Raw genomic sequence first — 14,292 nt, forward strand, 5'->3', positions numbered from 1 at the left:
CGAGGGAACTCAATGCTATTTCATGGTGTTGACACTATGGGAATGTTAATACCAACTACGCCATGCTGAGAGAATATATGCTGCAGCTAATCTGTGAACTGCGCACAATTGAGCATCAACACTTCACTGGGCGCATCCTATGCGACCTATACAACAGCCTCATTCCCTAATAGCCAGTGACAACAGGTGCTAGGGAAAAATACCAGAGCTCCATGCTCCAATACTTACCTTATCCCTATTTTAGCAAAGGAACTCCAGCACAGGTAGCCTGACTTCTGAAAGTGGCACAGGCACCTGCCTAGAGCTCAGGATCAGAGCTTTCCAGGGAATTCCATAAACATAGTCACCACTATGTTCCAGTAGTATGCTTAATCCATAGACAAGGGTCACTTTCTCACCACAGAAAGTGACCCTCACACAGAGGAGCATACAACCCTACTTAAAACCCCAATAAATAATTGGGAAGGTAGACAAAATGAGAGAATGGGAACTAGAATACCTGCCTAGATATCTCTCATTCCTCCAGCTCTACATCTTACTTCCACCTTAGGGAGCGGCACACAAGGCACATCTCAGCATGTCTAGCTTAAACTGCTGTACAGGGCAGCATACAAGAAGATGGTTAGTAATGCAGTACGGCCCATCCTCAGCACTGCCAAGCTCATACCCAACCGTCTGATCACCAAAGAAGGCCAACCCATCCACAGGCGAGTGTAACACCATACTTAAACCCCAACTAATAATTGGGGAGGGAGACAGAATGAGAAATTGGGACGCTATATGACCAGCCCATAATAATTCTCATTCATCATCTCTATACTCTAAAAATAGAGTAAAGATACTTTCAGAAGATCCGTAAGGAATAGTTTTTCTTTTCTATTCACTGACTCGGGTGACAGACTGGAGAGTAAGGGATACTTTCACGAAGTGATCTACCTCTTACTATTGACCCTCCATGGACCATCAGGGGAGACACTGATAAAAAAAAAGTGTATCTGTCCATTCCCAATCTTAACTAAAATATTTGTATTACTCGGTATATAAGCGTGCCAGCATGCCTCATACTCCAGATACTGGAGGAGAGCAAAATACAACATATTCCAGCTCTCAGCAGCACCCATTTTGAAGGACCGTGCTGACACAGAAAATGTATTTCCGTCTGTCCAAGTACCGTTTACAGACGCACTACACAGGCGACAGAGAGAGCGGTCCTCTCGGTAATGGTTGCCATATGTGCCGAGCAGGGCGAGGCCAAGAGCTGTGGGAACTGAGCGAGGTGTGTGGCGGGAGTGTTAATGAGAGTTCTCGAGTCCCACGGAAGAGCTCCGGAAGGATAAAAGGAGAAATGACGACGGTGGAAGATGAGAGAGGACCAGGCCTGGGAAATTTATGTTGTTGTTTTAATATGTTTATATGCGGCAGTTGTCTGTAACAGACTTACTTTCGTTTTGTTTTGCTTGTTTATATTATTATTAAAGTTACATTGAACGTTCGCCAGTTCCTACCTCATTCCCTGAACTATGAACTTCGTTACGATATGGTTACAGCCAGGTCAACTGCTTAACACCCCCTGTCACACTGGAGGGAGGGCAACCCAAAAGTGAAGGGGTCGCATCATCTCACCGCAACCACTCCTTCACTAAACTGTTGCCTCAGCAGTTTACTGCTAACACCTCCAGATATATAAAGGAAGGGCAACCGAAAAGTGACGATCTTTTTACCGAGACCAGCCCTTCTATGAAACAGTTGTCCCTCAGCTTTTTTTACCAGCTGTGCTGGAAGAAGGATAGCCGAAGAGTGAAGGGGTCGCATCATGTCAATGTGACCACTCCTTCACTCCTTCATTCTCATCGCTCTAAGAGAATCAAGCTAGAACACGGATTCATATGGCAAATGCAAATGCGCTCCAGTGATGCAGTGCCATAAGAGCCTCCAGCTCCAGTGAGAGCTGAACGCGCTGCATGCACACGCTGGATTTTATCCCTAGAGAATCAAGCAAGAACAAAAGTTCTTACTGTAAATGCATCACAATGAGTGCATCCAGCTCCTTGAGTGCAACACACTCCAGATTCTCATCTTTAACTCACACAAACAAAGCAGCTCCTGACGATAAAAAAACTGATGACGTCTAATGCAGGCGCCCTTTTATACGCATGGGCACTCCATATGACGTCATAGTATTGTAGTCGGCCAATAAAGATTGGTGTGTTTTACACATGCTTCGGACACTGGTCACGCCTGGATGCATTCTCATAGCGTCAACACTATGACACTGCATCCATTTTTCTCGAAATTTCTTGAAAACCTTTTTCTTTGTTTTTATTTAAAATGGCATTATTATTATTATTATTATCTATTAAATGTATTATTCTAACAGTTCTAACATGATTAATATATGAAAAACTTTCCAAGTGGTGCAGCCAACATGTTCATGTTCAAAGTTGGCAAAACATGCAGAGAAATACAGGGAAGAAATAACATTAAACAGGATGATATCATCTTGAGGACCCCTGCAAACCCTCATGACTATGTCATGGTCATAAAAACGCTTGAAATACAAGGTAACTTTACCTTTATTGAATGAGGCAATGTTACTTTAGGAAGAAGGATGTCATGTGGTATGACTCCACAAAAACTTAAATTATAAAATTATATTTCTGAATGAATAATTCATGATATTTGTAAAAAAAAAATTACTATTACAAATTTTTTTTGCCATATATTCAACTTGTTAGAACTTGCTATTACTTTTTATTTGAGTATACCACATGACATTGTTTGGAGTCATTACATTTGAACTCTCTTGAAAATTTTATACGTTTTCAAGAAACATGAATATAAAAGGACATTTCCAAGACCTACTGTAGACAAGAGTTTTTTCTTTATTATGAACAGCTTTCATAATAAATATCATTGACCCAAATAAATCTGGTACTGTGTTGGCTTGGCCTTTGATGTCCAATGTAAAACCAGTTGAGAACCAGAATAGATCACATACTCTGGGAATCAGTAAAGAGAGAAATACAACTTAATTTTCACACAGTTCAGTCTCTTCAGACCATGATTCACTGCTCTCAGTAGAGCTATGAGGATGACAGCTGCTCTCACTGGCTCTGATGCACTGACTGCAGAGTCAACAAGGCTGCTATTGTCTGTGTGTGTGCAGTACTCTCACACAGTGATAAAAGACTGAAGAGGAGCCAAAGAAAGACAGAGCTATCTTCAGTCCTTGACAGCGCTTATCAATCACTGAAAAGTGAGAGTTCGGCACATTAGACAACTTCTGAGCACAATGAGCACATTACACACCAAATACTGTAATTTCACCTACTGTATCAGACAGTGAAGATCATTACGTGCAACAAGCAGAATAAAAAAATGTACAAATAAATCAGACATGCAATTTTTCTACAATGGCTTCACTATCATTAATCCTATAAAACCTACTGTTTCTTTTTTTTTAAATACACAATTTTATAAGGCCTCTAAATGATCAAAATATCACATATCAAAATACTATTCACTTAGCCCAAATATATATTTAAAATTGTAATATTTCAAGATGAACACTTACTGACGTGAAACATCTTAGGTTTATTTGACTATCCACAAATAGTATTTTATAAAAATCACATTAAAATGTAAAAATCAAATATGATCCATCAGGCTTTTGAGGAATAATTTTGTTTATATCTTAATCATCATTGTTTTGCATTGAAATGTTTTGCCCCCACAATAAAAACTACAGAGCTTTGATCATACAACTATGAAAATAATTGAACTATTATCTTACTCATACATACTATTGGGAGATTAAATTGACAACTGATATTATTTATATGAATTGTATTTAAGTAATCTGCTATAGAGTAATAAAGATCTTACACTATAGCTATCAAAATTTGCTATCATATTGATTCATTTCTTGCAAAATCACTGTAACCTAGAGCTTCTGTCAGGTCAGTTATCCATTATTGTAATGTTTGTAAAGAAATGTCAACTAAAAGCATTTTTCTTATTGAAAAGCCAATAATTGGCAAAGATGTCACGATGATTGTACACTGTCTGAAAAGGGTGCAAATATTGTAATTTGTACCTTTGTACCTTCCTAAAGGTCCTAAACCCGTGCGTGTTAAAATGCGTGTTCAAAGGTCCTAAACCCTAAGCCCTATGATTCTTCCTCTGAATCCACACTTACGTGATGTAACGCCACTTTGACTGATGGGCAGAATTCTGCAGTAGAGTTCGCTTCAGTGCGGGCCTGGCAAAAGTGTGCATCCAGGGTGCATATCGGCCGCAAAGGAGACACTCTGAAACCTAAAATGACAAATGGGATATCCTACAGTCTTTTGGACTCCACAAGACTGCAAGTGCACATAAAGTGTGCCATTTGGGACAGGGCCAGAGTAGTAATAAGCATCAGAATGTTACCCTTAAGGCACTACTGTGACCCTTTATGTGAAAGGTACAGAGGTCCCTTTAAGGGTACTACCCCAGTGACAAGCTGTTGTACCACTAAAGGTAACATTTTTGCACATTTATTTTGAGAGTGCCTCTTTTTAACCTTTTGACCTTTTGACCCCCAGTGCTTGCGTTTTGCGTTAGCTTTAATGTGTCTGTGGTCTGCCAGGGACTGTATTTAGCTGAGATGGGCCACTGGGTTTTACAATGAATGGGAGGAATTGGATCGCCCAATATGGCAGCTCTGGCAAAAGAAGTACCGCGCCTTCCAAATGAAAGAGTCACCACCTTCCGGTCTCTCTCTTCAATCCAACACAGAAGTGACTTAAACTGCAATTCATCAACTGGCCGCTAGAGACAGGCTCCAAAGGAGAGTCAATCCCATAGACCCCGTGTATAAATGTGCCCAACTTTACAGCAGAAAAAAAGATGTTTACAGCCTGGTACTAAAAGTGTTTTTGGTCAATATAGCTAATTTTGCCCTTCATGACAACTGTTAGTTTTTAATAACTCGTCCGTTTAAATTATATAAAGCCTTAAAGTTCTGCATAAGGGCATGGTCACTTGAGAGACATGTGGATTGCCGCTGCTGTCACTACTAGCCGTTTGTCTGCTGTCTGTTAGCCATCATGTCACCTCAGCTAATCCCGCCTTTTTGCCCATTTTTGGTTATCCGGGAGTGACGCGCTGCCAAGATGGCGACGGCAGGCACCGCCCTCTTTGGGCTTCAAAAATGCTCTTCAGAAACCTACGGGTGACGTCACGGACACTACGTCCATTTTTTTTTTTTTTTTACAGTCTATGGGTGAAACTTGCGTTTAGCTCTACGCTCCACATTGCATTGGCTGGACCAACCTAAGTTTTACAGTTGTTTTAGCTATTTGAAGAAACAATGTTTATGATACTATTCATGTCAGATTTTATTGCTGATTTGAAATGTATCCATATTTCCACATTTAATTAGATAGGAGCTGTAAAATATCTGCCTGATTGAACATTCCTCAAAACATTTTCTTTTATCTTCAACCAAAGAAGGAAGATCATACCAGTTTGTAAACACATGAGGTACACATGAGTAAACGATGACAGAACTTTCATTTTGGGATGAACGATCTCTTTATTTCAAGTTCCTTGGCTACCAAAACACTCCAGGCTCAGTGTCAGATTCTGCCCTCTTTACGAAAAACATTCAGTTTTCACGATGATAAAATGTAAACACAATTTGATTAACCAGTTTGAATCAAGTCCCAAGCTCACAAAATGGGAGAGATGTCTTCTGCCTCACAGAGTCCAGATGATGGAGGAAAGAGTAATAAGGAAAAAGTGAGAAAGGGCTTGAGAAAAAGAGACACATAAAGCTGTCTGCAGGACTATGTCTCAATCAGTGGCTCTGGAGAGTTCAAACATCTGTCTAGAAATGTGCTCTGTGTTTATGCATGACAAACCAGAAAGGGGTGGCTTGACTTGCCTGCAGGCAGCAATAGTGCAAACGAAGGTGACATTTGAGTTCAAGTGTAAATGAGTACAGTGTGAATGTCAAGCTAACCTTTCACTGTGGTGGAAATGTTTTGACACTGTTTCGAAGCACTGATGCATCTCTTTCACTGTTTATCTTGTCCAGTTGAACATGATAAGGAGTTTTTGCCCGTGAGGCGCCATCACAGAGAATTCCGATTTGACCTGTCCAAGATTCCCGAGGGTGAGGCGGTGACTGCGGCTGAGTTCCGGATCTACAAGGACTTTGTTCCAGAACGCTTTGACAACGAGACCTTCCGCATCAGCGTCTACCAGGTGCTGGAAGAACACTCAGACAGGTACTTCTACATTCTTTACCGTATCATTCATGATAAGGGCTCCAAGCAAGAAGCAAACGCACATCTGTCGTTGGACACTAGGTGGTGCTATAATAAGGTCTTTCGCACATTCTGCTAACACCATTAACATTAACATACATTAACTTTTTATTACTCTGAATCCTTGGGTCAACATCTAAAAATAATGTTCTTGTCAGTTTTGTTTTATTATTTAAAAAAAATATATATAAAAAATACTTACCGTAAAACTTCAAATAATAGCCCAGGCTTTTATTTTCCCAGATCGCCGAACTGCACCGGCTTGTATTTGAGATAGGCGTCTATATGAGACAGGCCTTTAATTTAGTGTTGAGATGTTGTTCATTGAGTGTAGGCCTAGAGATAACGATCCAAATAGCATAGGCTGATAGACGGAAAGCATGACAGTAGGAGGTTACCAAATCTGTGTTGGGTTTAACAGATCAGTTAATGTCAGAATTAGCCTACTATATTTCCGTATGTCTAAAGGGGGTCGCACACCAGACGAGAAACGCAGCGCCACGTCTTTAAAATTCGAACACATTATTCTCTGTGAGTGTACATTGTCTCAAATCGTCGTTAATGTATATACTGACTTCAGCCTGTGCTGCAATATACATTCAGTTTTACACCCATTTTCAGGCGATATTCTCAATTCATTCAGTTAACGGACACTCTGAGGTAAAGTGAATTCAGACTGCAGACTAAGCAACGATTATATTTAATTGTACAGTACAATCATAACATAGTACAGACATGATCTTAATTCCATAATATTCTTAAACATAATAATATTGCTGGCCATAATCTGACAAAGTGCGCGTCCGGTGTGCGATACCTCGAGTTGTCATAGACGCGACGCGGTGCTGCGCTTCTCATACGGTGTGCGACCCCCTTTAGATTATTGGCAGCATAAAAAAACGAAACGATGTGACATCCATGGGATGAACAATACAATTAACCGGTAATATCCATCGAGCCTATGAACTAGTTGCCCGAATCATTAAGAAAAAATAATGAAGGCTACCCTGTAAAACAACTGCAATCATGTGATACAAAAGGACCCTATTCATCACTATCATCATCACCGCAATCCTCAACTACAAGTTGGCGAGTTCCTCCTCCTCTTTGCTCTCCTCCACTTCCCTCTCCGGCCTCTGCTAACTCTGCCTGCCTTGCTTGCGCTAACAGCTCCCGCCCAGATGCGCAGGGCTCTCTTGCGTGCGCAATCTGCTCCATAGAACTGGCTTAAACAGACGATCTGACGGGTTTTAGAAGATTAAATAAAACCCGAAAAAAAAAAAGACCAGGCCTCTATTTGAGACCGGCCTTTATTTATCCAAACCTGTAGCCACACCAGGCGTGTAAAAGAGACAGGCGTCTATTTGGGACTCGGCTATTATTTGAAGTTTTAGGGTATTCGAACACCTCTTAGGCCGTTCATCTGATCTTCATCAAATTTTGCAGCAAGGGACTGTGCTGACAAAAAAAAAAAAATGTATTTGAAGAAGTGTTGCAAACTTAACGCAACTTTTTGAAACTTTATACACATAAACCACAGGACATTGAGGACGCACTCCAAGTCATGTAAAAATTACACAACTGCTGCAACTGAAAATCCTTAATAATACCGTTACCATATGATCGTGTAGTTTAAAATTGGTGTGCATCTTCTCTGGTGGACATACCAACTGATCCTCTATTATGACTATTATCAAATTTCGGCGACTAATAATGCTAAATATGAATGGCCTACTGTTACAAAAATGGATCATGTGAAAATGAGTATGTGTTATAAAAACTGAGAAAGTCTTCAATGTTTTTGCTAATAACTCTAGTGCTGAAAAAAAGAAAGAAAAAGTCTTTCCTCTGAATCATACAGTGCCCCCGAAATCGGTTGATCATTATGCATCTCCATATCCACAAGAAAACTTTTCTGCATTTTGCATTTTTAAATCAGCCTCAGAAATATGAAAAATGTCTGCAGATTCCATGTGGGCCTGCATATAGTTTACAATTTTTTATGGTGGGTGTTTCTTGCCTGGGAATTGGTTCCAAGGAAAATCCATTCCTCTTGAGGGCTGTAACGCTCTCAACCCCTCTGGTGCATAAACGTTGGACACATTTGATTTGTGTTTCCTTTCCATCTATTTCTTTTTGCCGCACACATAGTGCTCAGTCTATCTAACCATCCCAATGCAAACTTTACTGTTGACCACACCATGTTTCCTATTCCGACTCAGCAGCTCCCCTCTCAAAGAATCAGTTGTGCGCCACAGGGCTTCCCTTCACCGCACGTTCGGGACCTTCTAGAATATCGGCATGACCCGCGCTGTGAATTGGGTTCAAGAACGTCTAGCTCCTCCTACATGCTGCTCGACCCCTCCTGAAGGCCTCAGTTGCCTCGACAGGTCTGTGGGGAACAACACACCTCATTGTGCTCCCATCAGAGAGAGAAAAGAGACAAAAATGGAGTGATAAAGGAGACTGAATTAGACTTAGGCAGCAGATGTTGAGCAGAACAGGTGTTTGGATCACACACACTGAGCACCTGAACTACTCTGGGGCTTTGAAACTTCTGAAGTGTGTTCATGTAGTTCCAGTCTTTCTCTCCCTGCAGCGTTTCCCCTTGTCTTTTGTTGTATAATGCTTCTCAGTCCCTTTCTTACGCTGTCTTCTTGACTTGCTCTAAATTCCTCTGTTTGATTTAGAGCAGGGCAGCCACACTGTGAGATCAACAGCCGTTTATAAAGCCATTATTGTCAATTAAGGAAATGAAGTGCTCCCCAGGGCCTTACCATCTGGAGCGAACGCGCTGTTCATCACTCTCCCATTTCTCCACTTATTTCACTTTCCCCCCTCTGTTTCCCATTATCCACCACCTTCTCCATCTTTCACTGTAAAGGTCATTCAAATCAGTGTCTTTTCCATTTTGAAAACAATTCAGTCTTCAATTAACAATGGTTTACTTTACACAATCATGGTAACAGATTTGACAGGTTACGAACATCCCTTACTGACAATATATAATTTAATACGGGTTAGTTTTAAGTTTTTAATTCTTTAATTTATTTAAAATATTATGTTAACACTATTATCCACTTAAAGCTCACTGGCCACTTTATTAGGTACACCTCGCCAGTACCGCGTCAGACCCCTTTTTGCCTTCAGAACAGCCTGAATTCTTCATGGCAGAGATTCAACAAGATGCTGGAAACATCCCTCAGAGATTTTGGTCCATGTTGTCATGAAAGCATTAGGCAGTTTCTGCAGATTTGTCGGCTGCTCATCCATGATGTGAATCTCCTGTTCCAGCACATCCCAAAGCTGCTCTATTGGATTGAGATCTGGTGACTGTGGAGGCCATTTGAGTTTAGTAAACTCACTATCATGTTCAAGAAACCAATTTGAGATGATTTGAGCTTTGTGACGTGTGTGTTATCCTGCTGGAAGGATCCATCAGAAGATGATGCACTGTGGTCATAAAGGGATGGACATGATCAGCAACAACACTCAGGTCGGCTGTGGCATTTAAACAATACTCAATTGGTACAAAGGGGCCCAAAGAAAATATACCGTTCACCATTACACCAGCCTTAACCGCTGATAAAAGGCAGGACAGATCAATGCGTGTTCATATTGTTTACGCCAAATTCTGACTTTACCATCTGAATGTTGCAGCAGAAATAGAGAATTATCAGACCAGGAAACATTTTTTCTAATCTTCTATTGTCTGATTTTGGTGAGTCTGTGTGAATTGTATCCTCAGTTTGCTGTTCTCATCTGACAGGAGTGTCACCGGTGTGTCTTCTGCTGCTGTAGCTCTTCTGCTTCAAGCTGTGACGTGTTCAGAGTGTTTATTTGAGTTACTGTTGTCTTTCCATCAGCTGAACCAGTCTGGTCATTCTCCTCTGACCTCTGGCATCAACAAGGCATTTTCACCCACAGAACTGCCGCTCACTGGATATTTTCTCTTTTCAGACCATTCTCTGTAAACCCTAGAGATGGTTGTGTGTGAAAATCCCAGTAGATCAACAGTTTCTGAAATACTCAGACCAGCCCATCTGGCACCAACAACCAGGCCACATTCAAAGTCACTTAAATCACCTTTCTTCCTCATTCTGATGCTCAGTTTGAACTTCAGCAGATCGTCTACATCAGGGGCGATTCTAGGATTTTCATTTTAGGGGGGCTCAGCCCCCAATGAGGGTATGATGTAAAAAAAAAAAAAAAAAAAAAAGGTTAGTTTATGGTCTAATGCTCATTATTAAGTAGTTTCATTCATTCATCCAGTAACATGCATATGGCACGGTTTTATAATCACTGAGGTACCGAATGTGAGGTAGTTAGGGGGGTTCGGGGGCATGCTCCCCCGAGAAAAATTTGATTTCTCTGATCTACATATGTGCATTTTAAGATGTTTTGAAGGCCAAAAAAATTGGATGACAATAGCTTTAAAACCATGTGCGGGCAGCTGTTTTTTTCTCACCTCATCAGCATCACACTCTTTTTCTCTTTGTTTTTGTCTTGCTCTGTCTTTTCCCCTCCTAAAGCTGAGCTTTGACTGATACAGGCTTTTAATTTTTGTCTGTCAGTGAAGAAAGTAAACATAGGGTCAACTGATAGGTTGATTTATGAATCATTTTCTCAGACAAAGCTACCAGGAAAGCTAGGTAACTAAGTCCATCTAAAATGAAATATAAATTATTTATTTTATTTTTTAAGCTTTTTAGCCTTTGTAATCAACAATACGGTTGGTTATTCATCAAGTCACCCCGTGAAAATCTATTTAATTTCAAATCATTTAACAAACCAGCTAAACGTGTATTAATGTAACTGTCTATTGGCAATATGATTAATCTGTTCTATATTTATTTCTATTTATTAAAAATAACAACATGAATTATCAATTTGCCACTTCTATAAATCAAGTGCTTAAAAGAAAAGCACAAATCCCTTTACTCTACTCTTACTCTAATATATGTAGGCTATAAACTTCTACTGATTCATTATTACTTAATACAAAACTATATTTATTAATACAAAACCAAATAACTCCACATGATGTTTCTCTCTCAAGGCCATCTAGTGCTTTCAGACAATGATGTGTGTCTTTAATCATTTCTGTGCATGGCAGCATAATGTAATAACGAAATACAAAATAATATGTTTTAAAGTTTAAAAAGTAAATTAAAATAAATCATGATCGTTTTCTAAAGTATGTTTTCATGGGTGTTAATCGCTTCATTTTTGTTTTGTAGAAAAAAACAACTATCACACTGATAAGGGCTGAAGGTGAACGCAGCGAAACGTATTGGTATTGGAAGAGAAACCGAACCGTCCCGTGTTGCTCCCAATGCTCCAGTAACATTACATTATGTAAACTGCAATGCATAAATGACAAAGAACTGCACCGATGCAGATGTAATATCATAGCAATCTATCAATAAATGCACTCACGACACACCTCGCTCTGCTCGGCGCCCCTGCAGATTGAAAAATGCGCTAAATCCAAGCAGACTCAGATAAGGGGAGGAGCCGAAACTTGACGCAGCTTGCCGCCGTTTCAAATGAGTTTTTTTAAAGGGGACTGAAGCGATAAAAAATATATTAATCAAATATTTTTTAGGGGGGCTGGGCAGAAGTTTAGGGGGGCTGAAGCCCCCCTAAAAAGGGCCTAGTGACGCCCCTGGTCTACATGCCTAAAAGTATTGATTTAAAGGGCAGGTGTACTTAATAAAGTGGCCGGTGAGTGTGTGTGTATACTGTATATATATATATATATATATATATATATATATATATATATATATATATATATAGTATACATGATATGTGTTTTTAGACTTGAATACATTTGCTTTGACATAAAACTAATTTCAGTTAGGTTAAGACTTTGTCGTGTTACTGTATGGAAGTTACCAGATGTTATTGACAGCTATTACCAGAATAGAAATGGGGCTTGACTTTATTATTTGTTCATACAGATAGTAGCCTATTCAAGCTGCTATTCAAGCTGTTGTGTGAACAGCAAAATTCAAAAGTCACACCTGTAGTAAATAGGGTGTCAGTCCTGCCAGCTTGTGTACAACAGTACATGTCTGCTGGTCTTTTCTTCTGTAGACACAAGACTTAAAGCGTGTCTGTGGTGATTTATAAACCAGTCTTTGAATCAGTTGGATGCCACTGAACGTATTTTTCTTTTGGTTCACTCCAGTTGCCCTCCATCTCTGTTCCTCTTAGGTTTACATGAACTTCACATCTTTAATTGGATCCAAATATCATTCTTGGTATCTGTTACTATGGAGCATATAAATATTTGGGGGTTCCCTTGGAGGATGAGGATTATTTTATGTGGTTAAATAATGTAATATATTAAATGTGTATGTAATGTATTGACGTAATTAATTTAAATATTAAAAATTAAAATGAATGAATTAAGTTAAATAATATAAATGTAATACATTACACATATAATAGTGTATGTTCTGTATTCCGGAATTGGATGTTCTTAAAAAGCTATTTGGTAAAGTAAAAAGAATAGGGCTAATTAATCGCAAATTAATCACACATCAAATTTGGCTGAGAAATTACTCCCAAAAGATAAAGTCATTGAGAAAGCATCAAGTACCATTACAAAAAGTAGCTTTAGAAAGAAATATTTTATTAATTTGCCTTTGTTTGCCTGTTTGTGATTTTCATAATGGACGTTTAGTTTGCCTGTCTTTGTTCCTATGTTCCTGCCATCATTGTTACTCATTATGTTACTAATTAGAGCACACCTGTTTTGCATTTAGTTTGTTTGCCTGTGCATTTAAGTCTTTAAGTTCTTTCCACTCATTTTCTAATGATGAACGTGTTTTAGTACACGCTATTGCTTTGTTTTTCTCTGTTATAATGTTATAAGCTAATGCTACCATTTACTCTAAACCTCCCTTTTCGTAATCTTTTGCAGACCAGCCCGTGACAAACACAGCTTTTATTACACAAACTTTTAGGCCATAATTTTTTTTTATAAGCTGCATCTGAATTGATATCTAGATATATTTACAGACCGTTTACTGCAGCTCAGAGGTGGTATGAAAACATTTACACATTAAGTAATGCCATGAGATACATGCGTTTTATAAGGGTATTAAAGGGATAGTTCACCCACAAATTTAAATTCTGTATTCATTTACTCTTGTCGTTTCAAATATGTATGACAAAATAAGATGAGGATATGACGATATTAGTTCAAATGGCTGATTCATTCAGGAATGAAGTAAACGTTTTTGTGTGTGTGTGTGTGTATATATATATATATATATATGAAAAACAAGTTGCACATAGTATTAAGGGGCTGGCACATCTTTCCCCACATTTGCCTACTTGCTTTAATCACTCAGTGCATGCTCATACGCTGTCATATGCGCTCTCTTCATTAGGGATTCAGATTTGTTCCTGCTGGACTCACGGGTGATCTGGGCAGCAGAAGAGGGCTGGCTGGTGTTCGACATCACAGCTACCAGTAACCACTGGGTGCTGAACCCGGGCCGGAATCTGGGCCTGCAGCTGGCTCTGGAAAGTTTAGATGGTAAGTGGACGTGCAAACACCACAGGTCACTGGTTCAAAATATGATACATGAACATTGTGTTGCATCACAGATTGCAAAAATGAGACCGTTTCTGAGCCCACACTGCACAGCACTCGATTTGTTTTGCCTCTGCTTTTGTGCGCCGTTTAGGTTCAGTGCAGTTCAGTTCAGTAAATGTTTACAGTCTATCTGAAGGGCAATTTATTACATTGCATTTAAAAGCCATTCAAAGAAAAACATCTACAGTGGGGGTCCAAACGCTAGTGAAAATGCACTTGTTTTTTAAAAATAATATTTTGTATTGTTCTAATTTGAATGACTTGAAAAAGAAGTATACTTTAAAAAGACTTTAAAAAAAAGTGTACTTATTATGGAACTGAATGTAATGTTTTTGGACACTTAATTGCCTATTATTTGCAATT

General features: G+C 39.3%; 1 protein-coding gene across 1 annotated transcript in view; it reads left to right on the forward strand.

Annotated features, from left to right (window-relative positions):
- bmp7b (bone morphogenetic protein 7b) overlaps nucleotides 1-14,292 on the forward strand; it is a 68,277-nt gene that overhangs the window by 43,461 nt on the left and 10,524 nt on the right. The window contains exons 2-3 of the mRNA XM_082145191.1: nucleotides 6,083-6,275; nucleotides 13,721-13,869. Coding sequence (XP_082001317.1) covers nucleotides 6,083-6,275; nucleotides 13,721-13,869 — 342 coding nt within the window. The remainder of the gene's footprint in view (nucleotides 1-6,082; nucleotides 6,276-13,720; nucleotides 13,870-14,292) is intronic.

The sequence above is a fragment of the Leuciscus leuciscus genome (assembly GCF_965113295.1).
Source record: "Leuciscus leuciscus genome assembly, chromosome: 18".
Classification (NCBI taxonomy): Eukaryota; Metazoa; Chordata; class Actinopteri; order Cypriniformes; family Leuciscidae; genus Leuciscus; species Leuciscus leuciscus.